Below are 13,467 nucleotides of genomic sequence, written 5' to 3'. Positions count from 1 at the left end.
AACTAGGAGAAACTGAGACAAACTTGATTCCCTCCTCATATGCACTGTCAGGAAATACTTAGTGGTTTATATGCAATACAAATGGAAATTAAAAGCTTATTTATGTATCAGAATTATTTATTAAACACCTTCATTTACAGAATCTCTCTGTATCTTTATGCCCATGGTTGTGTAGAGATTTTCCACATATGTTAACAGCTCTTCAATAAAACGTAATTTGTTGAATTTTTACAGCATTGTAAAGTGGAACAGAGAACATTTTAATGGGCACTAGGTTCACAACCATTACCAATGCACGTTCTTCCATCTTCTGCCAGCTTGTAGGGATCAGTGTGGAGACATTTGTAGCTGCCCTTAGTGTTAATGCATATAGCAGAAGGATGGCATGGTGGATTAATTTCATTTTCACATTCATTGATGTCTGCAAAATGAGTACACAGTGATCAATAATAATTACAAATTACAAAGGGATTACTAATTTCTCATAGACACTTTTTACAAGGATTTATAAATGAAAAGCATTGTACCCTTTCAATGAGACTGATAATGATAAAAATCTTTATTGTTACTGTTTAAAGGACAATGTAGGGGGTTGTTTTGTTTTGCTTTTTTGTTTGTTTGTTTTAAAGCTGGAAATTATGAAAAAAAATGTTGCTTTCATAGTCCTCCAAAAGCTACAAATGGAAATTGGCTGGATTTTCAAAAATGCAAATCCTAAACTTGAGAGTTCTTCTTGCATGTGTTTATGTCCTAAGATTTTACTTCCTTTATAAATGTTTTCATCCTGTGCTCTATAGAGATAATGAAAATAATAATGCAGACACAGTTCTGTACACTTCTAGGTATGATTTTGAGGAATCAAATTTTCAGGTTAGCTTAGGTTACAAAATTTATAACCATAATTTGTGATATCACTGCAAGAATGGTTGTTTCTAGATGCTATGTAAATTCTGTAAAATGACAGTATCCTGGGAGAATGTTGAGCAGATGAACAATTATCTATTGGAAAATGTATATACACATATTGCTCTTGAGGCCTTTCAAGATCTTTCACTCTCACTTTCTGGTTATGTGATGAAATGGGAAACAGCAGTGCAGAAGAGAAAGTACTCAGTGAGGGAAAGGAAGGGGTCTTTTCATATTTTTGCACCTTTCTTCTTTCTATGTAATATTTACTTGCATGACTGAATTCAGTTGACTAAAAGTAGGTGTCTAGTGTTATTTTAGGTACTTTCCAATTGGTCCTGTATATCTGACATCTTGTTTAATGTCTCTGACCAATGGTCCTGTGAAGCACTGCAAACCCATATGTGGACAACTAGTCAAGTCTTCAGTGTCTTCTCTTTTTGGTTTTATTCCTTTCCTTCTCTAACACAATGTTTGATCTGCTGCTTCAATATAAGTAGAAATTTTCAATCAGTATTGGAAACTGACCTGTATTTACTGACTTAGTTTAGCACTGTCACTGACACCACTTTCCATCACTGGAAATAGGATCAGCCTGATTCTCTCAAATTTTAGTAAAAAAAGTAGCTGTGACCAAAGATAGTTATCAACTAAGACAGTCAAAAGACTAACATGCAGGAAAAATCTAAAACTTCAGAACTCTTAAGAAACAATAGCTTTCATAACACTTCTTTGAAGTAGGAAAATAATCTCTTGTTCAGGATGAAGATTTCTGAGTCTTACTCCCTTCAAAACTACATTTTGAGTTAATGTTCATGGCTTAATCATCATCCAGGAAAGAAAACCTGCACCTTTGCCTGCACTGTAATTCAAATGTGCTGCTTCCACTTCTGCAGATCCATAGTCATGCTGTCTGCTAAGTAGCTAATTCTTCTTCATCACTAAATAGTGCATGTCAGATCTGACCAGTCTACCCTGCTACTCAGAGAGCAGTAGTTTACTAAATCAAAATAGTTATCTATCAGGAGTGTGACATCACTTAATATAAAGGAAGGTAGCATATTCTAGCACTAAATGACTTCCTGAATCCATAGAAATTATTTCAGTCAAAGCCCAAGTTAGTAAGCGGGAATTAACAGCTCTCAGAATCTATGCTTTTGCCAGCAAGCCACTCTGTCTTTTCTAGAGCAGCATATAATTTTGAAACCATCTGCAGAAATGCTAAGCTCTATCCTCCTCATTATATTGCTTGATTTATCCCTAATTTGCTGAATATTTAAAAGAATGGGAACATATTGCACAGACATGCGTGGAACAAAGTGCTTTCTACTGTAAAACTCAAGTAGCATCTGCATAAGTGGGTTTTGATGGTTTTCCTTTAATAAAGGCATTGCTTTTTTAATATATGCAGCAGCTTGTTTTCCTATAGCAGATATACAGTCTTTTGTTTACATTACTGAACATATTAAAAGAAACTAGGACAAGGAATGATTCACTCATTTAACTTATTTATTCCATTCACTGCCAGAACATTAATCTATTGAAAAGGTTCTATTATAATTCATTTAACAGCTTTATTTCTCTATATGGTATTTATGTGGGAGGAATTCAGTGGATAAATAGGATGTGAATAAAGGAAAGAGCTGCAAATTTCATTTGACTTTTTCCATACCAGGTATACAATTAGAATGAAGAGCTTTCTATTCCACTATCACAGAAATACCGATAAGCAGACTTTATTGTGGATGAGCTGCAGCACTTTCACTCAAATTATTATACCACCATCCATAATATATTCTGAAATACAGCCTTTTTGGGTTTAGTTTTCTCTCATGTTCTTATAAAGTAGAGGAGTGTGAATATACACACACATACATATATACATATATACATATATACGTGTACACCCCACCCCATTATAAACACACACATTTCAAATGTGAACAGAGAGAATTCATTCTTCATAGCATGAAGAGTGAAAGTCTTGAAATATTTGCCACATTCTCTTTCTAACATATTCTACTAAACAGTAAAAGGCAAAAAGAAAAGAGAAGATGAAAGAACTATTAAAATAACAGAAAAGCGTTCCTGTGAAAATGTGCCAGAAATGTCTTTTTGCTGATTTTTCACCTGCTCTACTTTTGTATCTGCAGAAGTAATTAACTTCTGGCAAATCTTTTTGCAGATATTTGGGAGAGGGAGGTTGGACCTAAAGTGATTATTAGTTTCCTTAATTTCACTTATTGACTTCACAGAATGTTTTTATTTCACTTTTACTAAAATTATTAGGATGACACATGACCTAGTGGTGCAGAGTTCAATTTTTATCTAGAGCATCCATTGAAACAATGCCAGGAAAATGACAACACTCTGTCATGCTGTTATGTTCAAGGTAGGAGGAAGCAATGTATAATTCTGATTTGCTATCTTTTTCCTCCCTTTCTCCTTCCCTTCCCTCCCACTGGCTGTTAATAGCCTTGATTTTTGCTTAATTGGGAAATTTTTAGTGCCATTTTCCCATCATCAACTTGATTGCGGAATCAGGATGCGTAGAATTAGATTACTGAGATAGTAATTCTGGAGAGAGTTTCACATTTTTGTATTATTATATATATTAGCCCAGGATGCTAACTACAAGGAAGCATAGGTGTGAATTCACATCTGATGAGCTATGGTGGACTTTAGCTGTTAGAAAATTCAGAAATTAATAATAACAATAATAATATTAATAGTAACAACAGCAATAATAATAATAATAGATACGATACCTGTACAAACTGGAGCCTCAAAGTTCCATCCTTTGCTTGTGCAGGTTAATTGTTCCTCTCCTTGTAACTGAAATCCATAGTGACATGTGTAAGTCACTGTAAATTTTCCAGATTCTGAGCAGTACACAAAATCACCATTTTCTACACTCTTTGGTGTTCCACATAGTTCATCTACAAATAGAAAGTCTGTGTTACAGGCTTTTAAAACATTAAAAGTTTGACATCCCATGTGAAACTACAACACTCCCTTATACTTGCAAATGGAAGGTATTCTCCATTACTGCTATAAACATTAACTTCAGTGAAAATTTTCACGTTTTAAGGTGATCAAGACTTTAATTGTTCATTTCTGGAAAATAATTTACATGGAATACTACAGGTTTGACTTGTAATCCTCACAAAACTAGCAATACAACATAAGCAGCACATGGACTTGTTGGATCAAGTCCAGAGCTCACTACTGCTCATTACTGTCCCCTCCCCTCCTCTTCCCTCCCCTCCCCTCCCTTCCCTTTCAAAAAGATTGGTAACTACAGAGTACCTTCCTGATAAAATTCTTGCCAAGCTTCTAAATTCATCCCAGGTATATTGCTACAATGCTTAAAATCCTGTGGAAACTTTCCAAGTTGAAAGGCATCTGCTGGCACTTCAGAAATTCCTGTGTTGTCACAAATAACGCGGGACAGTGAATGTTTTTTGAGTTCATGCTTTTGAGCTTCTGTGAAAACATCATCATTTTCCCACCAAAATCTGGAAAGAATGATAGAAACTTTTTTTGAAAAGATCAAATTCAAAGAGCTGGTTATTCTTACATTCATAGTACCTTATATAAAAGACCAAAAATAAGAATTACAACAAAAATAGGTGAACATAACAATAGTAAGAGTAAACACCATGACCATACAGAACCAGTCATAAAAAGGCTAGTGTGAGTCTGAGGTACTCAGGTCACGTGTTAAATCCAGCAGAATTGCTTTTCATTGATTAAACAGGTCCACAAAAAAAAGTTACAATCCTGAGACCAAAACTTGAGACAGATTTGATTGGACTGGATCCTTACTCCTATGCACACTAATATGTTCTGTTCATTCATAAATTGTTTAAAGCATAAATTACAGAAGAATTAGAGGAGTAACCATAATAGATTTTTCCCATACCAAAGCTTTTGAATTCTGCTTGCCCTTACTGAATGGTTGGACAGTAATTATGTTTTTAATCATACAAAAAGTATGGTAAGAGGACTGTCTGGAACAGAAAAGACCTGCTTATTTTCGTCAGATCAGGAATATGGTGTCAGAAGAGAGGAACCAGTTGGTGCTACAAGGGTATATCTATTAAATGGTGACATTATAAAAAAAATATATTTATGCATATACATATACATATACATATACATATACATATACATATACATATACATATACATTAAAAGGTAAAAGGAAAGAAAACACTGGGGAGAAAAGGAAAGACAAACATTTTGTATATAAGGACATGTCATTAATAGCAAAAATACTTCTGGAGAGTTTGATTTAACATCTCTATTAGTACATTAAACAATGATAAGCACTTCTACACTGCTTAGTTCCCTGTGGTACTCAGGCCAGGCCAGTTAGGATTTTCCCAAACACTAGGCAGGATTGGTGGTAACATGCCTGAGGATAATCAGCAGTAGAGTATGGGAGTGATCACACTGTACAAACTGACCTCAGGTTTAACACAGGACTTATGATCCATAATACAGGGGGCATATGGCTGAGGTTTCTAGAAAGTCTGTGAGTTTGTGTTTACATTTTCCTGATTAGAACAGAACAGCAATATTGACTGTGGACTCTATGCAAACTTGGCACGTGTGCAGCATTTAAAGATTTTTATGAGCTGCCTGTAAAGGTACCATACAAATGGGAAGTCTGATAATTGTGTTTGTGTTCTGGAGAGGATGAAGACTGTGGCCAGTGTGCCCTAGGGTGGCTTTTGAGGGCAAATCGGATCCTGCTGCCAACAGGAGCATACCTGCCAAATAAGTGCATGTGAGATTTTGGAAAACTGGATTTATCTGTAGGCCAATAGTTACCTTCAGAAGCCTGATTTGTTAAAAAACTCATCCCACTTTGCCTACATTGAAGGAGAAGGCAATGTACAGAACCTGGGGTGGAGCGAATATCCCACACCTCAGCAGCACTGAAATGCAGGAGAGATAGAGGGGCTGGAAGGAGAAAAAAAGAAAGGAGCCTTCAATCCTACACCGCACCTGCCACTGTTCCTAAATTCCTGAAACCTCACTGATGATTCCAAGGCCCCTTCCCAGAACCAAAGCCATCAAAGACTTCTCCACTCAGTTCTCCTACACTTGTCATGTCCCCTTTCACGTGCATTTTAACCTATTCTACTTTCATAACAAAATTCAGTTTTATCTACAGCCTAAATTAAAAACAATTTTTTAAATCTACCCAACAGATAGATGTTTACTTTAACAAACATTTTGGTTTACTTCACTCAATCTGCATCAGGTGACGAAATCCCTATGCAAAGTATGTCAAAACTTCAGAATTTTTGCCCAAATCTTTCAAATCCTGAGATTGCAAAAATATTCAGAGAAGGAAGAGGAGGAAGAAGGGTGATGGATCAGAAACAATTTGTTTCAGGTGATGTGGTTAAGACAGTGCTTGAGTTTAGGAGATAGGAAGAAGAAAACCTTTTATTTTTTGTCAAATTACTGAAAAAAAGGTTTTTAGGGCTATCAGAATTCAGAATTCAGTCAGATGACAATTCCAGGTAGTCTGGATTTTTGAACTTAAAGAGTACATTAGAAGAATTATTTTTAAATCCCTGTGTACAGACCTGCCAATTGGAGTATCTGGTATATATAGTGTCGCTGGTGCAGTTGCAGATAACACCCAACACTCTAGCTGACCAGACACTGCAATGTGTTAGACTTTTCCATTCTTGTTATATGACAACCATAACATGTTGTTACATACTTCTAACTTCTCTTAGGTGGTTTCTTTGTAATTAATGACAGAATACCATTTCACATTTAAGTTAACTGCCACAAACTTTGTGGCAGAAACCTGGGGAATTCTTTCATTATTAGAACTCTCTTTTCCTCAATTTGGAGTTAATGTATTAAATTATGCTTATGTTTATTAAATGCAAGTAGCATTATAAGACACTGAATGTTAAGTAATAGTGTAAGGTACTGAATAATAGAAAGGAGGCTGAAAAGACCTCCATAGATACGCCTTCCTCAGATAGGGACAAGTATGCCTATGAAAGAAGACTTTCAACCATGTTTTTAACACAGCTGAGTAGAATGTGTGTTGTCTATGCAGTTTCTGCAAATAAAATATCACCTTTATGATTAGCATTGTTTTTTCTTGTGAGCTAATTAATTAACATTCTTTAAAGATCAGATTTAAATTCTGCCTTGGATGATTATTTCCATACTGGTTACTTTCCACAACAGTGATTTTTAAGAAGAGCTTAAAGGTCATTGTAAGGACCAGATGTACTTAAAACACCCCTGCTAGCATGGTGTGAGCAGTTTTAAATTAGTTTGTCTCATAAGAGCCAAAATTACTGCCACAAGTATATGACAGAAGTAAAGTTTGGTTTTATAATTGCTTCATGAGCAGAAGCAAGATATAAACAGCTTCTTGTACCCCATTGTGGCCTAAAGCTGCATTTCTCTTGCTTTTCTGGTATGAAGGGTTGTACTGGCACAAGATCCTGGTGACACTTGTGCAGGGTTGGTTGAACTGACATTCTATGCTGAGTCCAGTGAGGCAACTCTGGGAACATTCTGCAGTCCCAATTCACATAAGACCAAATATGTGGTGTTTTTATTATCCTCTCTATGAAGCCTGAATTACAGCTTTTTTCTATCCCTTCTGACTTTGCTGCAGTTGCCAAAGAAAAATATTGAGGTTCTTCCAGCTCCTGAGCCCAGTGCAGCCCTCAGGGGGAATAAAGCCTGCACAGTACTATATTAATCCATGCAGAAGTTACTGGCCCCTGCCACAATTAACTTCTGGTGGCACCTTGCATTTTCAGCAGGAGTGCACAGCTGGACACCTCAGTACCATAGAAACAAATTCCATGTCATCTGGAATTGACACTACATATGAACCAAAGAAGAATAATCAAAAGCTCACCCAACAAAACTGAAGGAGCTAAGACAAAAATGTGCAGGGGGTAGAGAATGATTTGTTTGAAACATAAGTGGCTGTAAAATCTCCATTGCTGCTGTGTTTCTACACATGATTTGACTCATAATAAACTCACCGGTCACCATCCCTTAGTGCTTTCATTTGCTTTCCAATTATACATGCAAACAGGGGACCAGTTCTAGCACCTGGGAGAAAGTCTTCCATGAGACCACCAAGCCAAACATCAATATTGTTAGGATTATTGTACAATTCCATGATTTTTTCAGTGACATTGGGATTGGTTATTACTGTATTCAGGTCAGTGTGAGTTTCCAGTTTTGGTAAACCGCAGAATTCTCGCCATTCATTATAACCTGCAAATATGATGTTTAAAGGAAGATTAGATTTGTCTGTTAGGCAGGATATATGAAATTTTAAAATTCTAAAATTTAGAAAGACTGGATTTTGACAGCCTTGATCATAGTCATAGACAGTTATGTATAAAAAAGGTCTACTATTATTGGTTAAATTTATCAGAGAAATTATGGCAGGATCTGAACTAACCTCCAGCAGTCTTCCTCTAAGCAGGTATATCCATGGCCTGATGGACTATTAAGTCAGTGACTGTTAGTTCAATCTTACCCTGGGCTGTCTGGACTAAAAAAATCTAATGCAAAAAACAGTGACAAACATATAATATTTCCTAAAATGCAGAGTGTGCCTAAGTAAGCCATCTACACCACTCCTGGAAACATCTGTCAACACCTTCTGTGGTTGGTGGAGCCAGTGAGGCTGTGCCTAAATTGACCTAACCCAGAGGCTGGGGACAGCCTGCTGATGGGAAGTGGATGTTTTAGGCAGAAAGCCCCACTTCTCAAAGTTGGTTCCAGCAAAAACAAGCCTCAGGTACTTACACTGAGCACACCCAGATCCACTCACTACTGTTCTTCTAGATTCCAGATTTACCAGATTATTTTAATCTCAAAAACTTGTCTAATACTTTCCATCAAAGTTAAGAATATTAGTAATGTACATTTTAAAAGAGACTTAAGTGATGTTTCAGATTACCAAAGCTATTATTTAAAAGCTCATGATTGCATCCCAAATATAAGCAGTTATACTTCAGTTACGAGGTGGAAGAAAAAAATCAAGAAAAATCAATAGACCTGGGAGTCCATGATCACGGCCACGTTGTAAATTCAATGACGATAAATCAAGTGAACCATTATTGGACAAGACAAACAACTTTTCTGTTAACTCCTCGTTCAGCAGTTGATCTTGTACCTGCAGTTTTGCTGGATGTGCTAGAAGACCCCTTATTAAAGGATCCAAGCCTCCTTTAAAAATAAAAAAGATGATATTATAGCATATTCGTAAATTGTTATAACTCTCATAACAAATGTGAACACATATGTTTCTATGTTTTGAACACATTGTCCACACAGGTTTTTACATTCAAGCACATGCAAAAATCTTCTTTAGTTTAAAGTAAAAGTAATAGTGGTATGAAAGAGCTCCATCTTCTTCAGGTATAAAAGAACTTGCAACCTGTTAATAAATTTATACACAAAAAATCTCGGAAATGTCTTCATCATCATTCATCCTTCTATTGCTAATGTACCAGACTGGTTTAATCTGGAGAGTAATGTTTTTCCAATTCAGTCAACTATTTAATTGAGAATAATAATTCAAGTTCTTTTTAGTGCTCTGGATTCCAATCAACAACTTAAATAATTTCATTAAATAAATAAATAAATAAAATAAATGCTCCCATTCCTAATTCAGGATAAGTAACTTTGAAAAAAGTTACAGTATTCTGAGGAAGAAAAGAGCAAAAAGCAACAGAAGCAGTTTAAATAAGATCATACCTTCTTTAATGAGCCTCCAAGGACTAAAGAAAACTTGATGCAAATAAAGATTTGGGAGTTCAGGATCATCTAAATACTGTGCATTCAATCGCCTTACTATTGGTTGGATTGTTGCATGACCAAAACGAAAAGCAGCTGTTGAAAATACATTGGAAACTGTAGGATTCATTGTGGGATCATAACCTGTATAAAGGCCAATATACAGATTAAAAGCATCTGGACCAATGATTTTGGGAATGTAATCTCTTAAGGTAATAATCTGAAAGAAAAGAAAAAGAAACAAATTTCAGCTTTTCTATAGATGAATAGTAATGAATCCCAGGTGCTGAATGCTTTTTTCTTCATTCATCTCTGCCCGAGCATTTGGCATAAGTAAGGGCAGTATTACCTGGAAAACAGGATCAGTCTTATTTTTGCAGCAAGGGGACAAATGACCGGAGAGAATCAGCGGTACAGATCAGCACAGTGCAACAGCCAGGCCCTGTTAGGTCTTACCATAGATGCTAGACCAAAGCCTCCTGAGCAGAGATTACTAGTGCTGCTCACTTACAAACCACAGGGGTAATCCAGCTCACAGGAGGTGTGTTGAGATTAAAAAGGTAAATTATAATGGCCTTAAAAATGGCAATGAAAGCAAGAAACACTATAATATCTTTCAAGAATGCTTTCTAATGTGAATAGATACTATTTTCAGACATACATTTGTGACACAAATCCTCTTTTATTTTTATTTGAAATGATGAGGCTTTAAAATACTGGTGCCCAAAATCCCCTTGTAGACATTTTTACTAAACTCAAATAAATTTATAGACTTCTAAAAAATACACTTCAAAAATGAAAGGCTGATAAACACCTTCTGTCAAATGCTTTTATCATGTAACAGTATTATAGTGGCCTGGAAAAGTATATGAGTAATCATGACAAAAGGAAAGAGGGGAAAATATTCTAATGTACCAAATAAAATGAAAATGCATTATAGGTTAAAGATTATGCTGAACTCAATAAAGCAATATGACATAAATATGAAGCATAATGAACTCAATAAAATACCTCACAGATTCAATATAATATGCAATAAATATACAGACAAATGTACTTTGAAATTGATATAGTGCATATTGAAAAAACTAGCTGGCATAAAATGACCTTATAAAAAACTTGTGTCTTTTTATCTTTTTGTTTTTTTTTTTTTTTTTATCTTTTAGTACAGACAAGCAAACCTTTCCACAATTCGATTCGTTTTCTCAGAAAGTAGAGGTTTAGGTTTTCAGGTTAGGTTGTGCAGTGAACAAAATATATGAAAGACAATATGTTAGAATCCCTTTTACAGCTCCTTTAATGCAGCATATGAAACAATTGAAATTATTGCAAGAAATTAATACTGACACTGTCATTTGAAAAGCTAATCTTTTGCTTTATTCACAAAGGTTTTGCAAGCCAGCAGTTCTAATTTTAAATATAGTTTTTACAATCAAAGACCTTATGGAGGAGTAGGTTAGTCATGGATACAAAAATCCTGGCATGACTAATTTTTTGGCTCATTTAAAATGAAATCCCAAGCTAAGCTGCTCAGGAAGGCCAGACTCCCTGAAGGAAAGGGCAACTCAGATTTTTCATTTGCTCCAGAGGCAACACCTGCATTTGTAATTTCCTTGATAGGGAAAGAGGGGTTGCCATTTCAAGACATAAAAATTAAAAGGCTAAGGGTAAAAAGGGGTCTTATGCCTGCCTACCCTCCACTAGGAGAGACATCTGTTTGATGGAAACTTCCAAAGGCTAAATGAGGCTCCATCAAACAGAAATGAGTTTTAGACAATACAGGCTAATTTCTAATACAGAAGAATACAATACTGCAACTGGAATCTGCCAAAGAACCACATCTGAAATAGTATCTAGCATTTCTGTAGTCTCTGGACATGGCCAAATTTGTCTGTGTGAAGTCAAGGAGAGGCTCACTACAGGTTCTTACAACTGACACATATATAAATCTTAAAGAAGATGTTAACAGCTGACAAGCATCAAAATTATTTTTGTTAAAACTCTTTTGCATGCAGTCCCTTCTCTCAGATAATGATATAAAATGTTTATTTGCTTTCATAGATAAGAACAGTACTTTCTTTCAGTAGAGTATTCCTTCAATAAATGAGATTCTCTTGTGGAAACAAAGGAATGTTCTTGTTGCAAAATATGTCAATAAAATCAGATAGAAAGTGACTATAGGAGAAAGAAATCACAAACTAGTATAATGAATGGCTCCTTAATTTCTGGCTTACTCTGAGTCTATTTGTTAACAAAAAGTTAACTTTTGGGTGTTTGGGGGAGCATAAGGAATGTATGTGGATATCCTGAGTCTGAACCTGCAAGGTACTGTGTGGTCTCAACTCTTTGTGACATTTATGAGATTAGTGGTAATCCAAGCTCCTCTTAGGCTACATTCATCACCTCACAGCATCACATCCAAGCTCTGCAGAAGCCTCACGAATAAAACAATTTTAATCAGTAACATCAATATTTCTACTATCTCATGGCAGTCATTGTTCCAACAGTTTAATTTGGTGGAAAATTATGACAAATGAGCATTGTGTTTTAAACAGAGGCCCATATGCTCGGTGTTTGATCTTTTTAATCTATATAACCATATATTAACTGAGAAATTAAGATAATTTAAATGCTATTCATTTAGTCATATCAGAGAAAATACAACACTTAGCAATTCCACCAATCATTTGGTAAGTATCCAGATGGAAACAGCATCTGAGTGTCTGAAAAGGCTTTGTGTAAATTTTGCATCATATCATGAATTCCATGTGCACTGTTTACAGAAAAATTAACTGAATCCTGACATCTAAACACTAGAATACTGCAAGTCAGACAGGATGTTACTGTTAAAGGCAGCACTCTTCTCATTCAGAAGGCAGAATTACAGCTAAACATTATTATCAATTAGATGCAAAAGATCCAGAAATTCTTATCACTTTTCATAGGGTTCAGGAGACTTTCGTTGCAAAAGCCTTTACAAGTATACCCCAAAGTGGGGCACAATGGTTGGAACAGGAAAACAAAAAAAGATTGGAAGAGAGAATATAAAAATATGTGAACTACCATAAGGATAAGTAAGGCCAAAAGTGTGTCTTGTCATTGCCATTGGCCAGCTGTAACTACAGAGGAATAGTAGCTCACTGAGATAGTGTAGTGCCAATTAAATGAAGCTTCAACACTTGGAAAAGATTGCAGAAATAATAGAAAACTGTCAAATACAGCAATGATATTTAATTCATTAAAGTGCTATGCATGGGTAGTATGCAGTTCTCACTGAAAATACTAAAGGATTTACAGATGATGAAGATGATGTTGAAGTCCTAAACTTTTGGGTAAAAGGTGATTTCTCAAGAGTTCAATTTTTAATAAAAAATGAACACATTATTATAGTTTTGTTAATAGTCTAAACTATACACTTCATAAACATGACTTCTGACATTATTCAAGACATACTATTTTATAATATATATTGTTTATCTATTTATTCTTTATTATTTCATATTCTGAGAGGAGCTATTTAATCATCTAATTTCACAAACAACTTTCATCCAAGTAGTTAATGTATGTAAGTCTCAGAAGTTACCCACTTTCAACCCATGCCTTGGACCATGCAAGATGCTCAGAGAACACAAGTAGATGTAGAAGGAAGTGAAATAAACACCTACATGTACACTGAAAACTAAAGGCAGTTGTGACCTAAAATTGCGATCAAGCGGGAGCAACTGTATTCGTTCAGAGATG

The 13,467-nt window shown here is 35.4% G+C and overlaps 1 protein-coding gene across 1 annotated transcript in view; it reads right to left on the bottom strand.

Moving 5' to 3' along the window:
• Window positions 1–260: 260 nt before the first annotated feature.
• The window catches only part of TPO (thyroid peroxidase), a 35,937-nt gene continuing 22,730 nt past the window's right edge, over window positions 261–13,467 (bottom strand). Inside the window, exons 8-13 of the mRNA XM_053973309.1 lie at window positions 9,688–9,946; window positions 8,986–9,156; window positions 7,956–8,193; window positions 4,216–4,424; window positions 3,675–3,845; window positions 261–421 (exon numbers count right to left, since the gene is read on the bottom strand). Of these exons, the coding sequence (XP_053829284.1) occupies window positions 261–421; window positions 3,675–3,845; window positions 4,216–4,424; window positions 7,956–8,193; window positions 8,986–9,156; window positions 9,688–9,946 (1,209 nt within the window). The remainder of the gene's footprint in view (window positions 422–3,674; window positions 3,846–4,215; window positions 4,425–7,955; window positions 8,194–8,985; window positions 9,157–9,687; window positions 9,947–13,467) is intronic.

This window comes from Vidua macroura, chromosome 3, assembly GCF_024509145.1.
Source record: "Vidua macroura isolate BioBank_ID:100142 chromosome 3, ASM2450914v1, whole genome shotgun sequence".
NCBI lineage: Eukaryota > Metazoa > Chordata > Aves > Passeriformes > Viduidae > Vidua > Vidua macroura.
The sequence above is the reverse complement of the archived record's forward strand: the minus strand, read 5'-3'. Positions and strand labels throughout refer to the sequence as shown.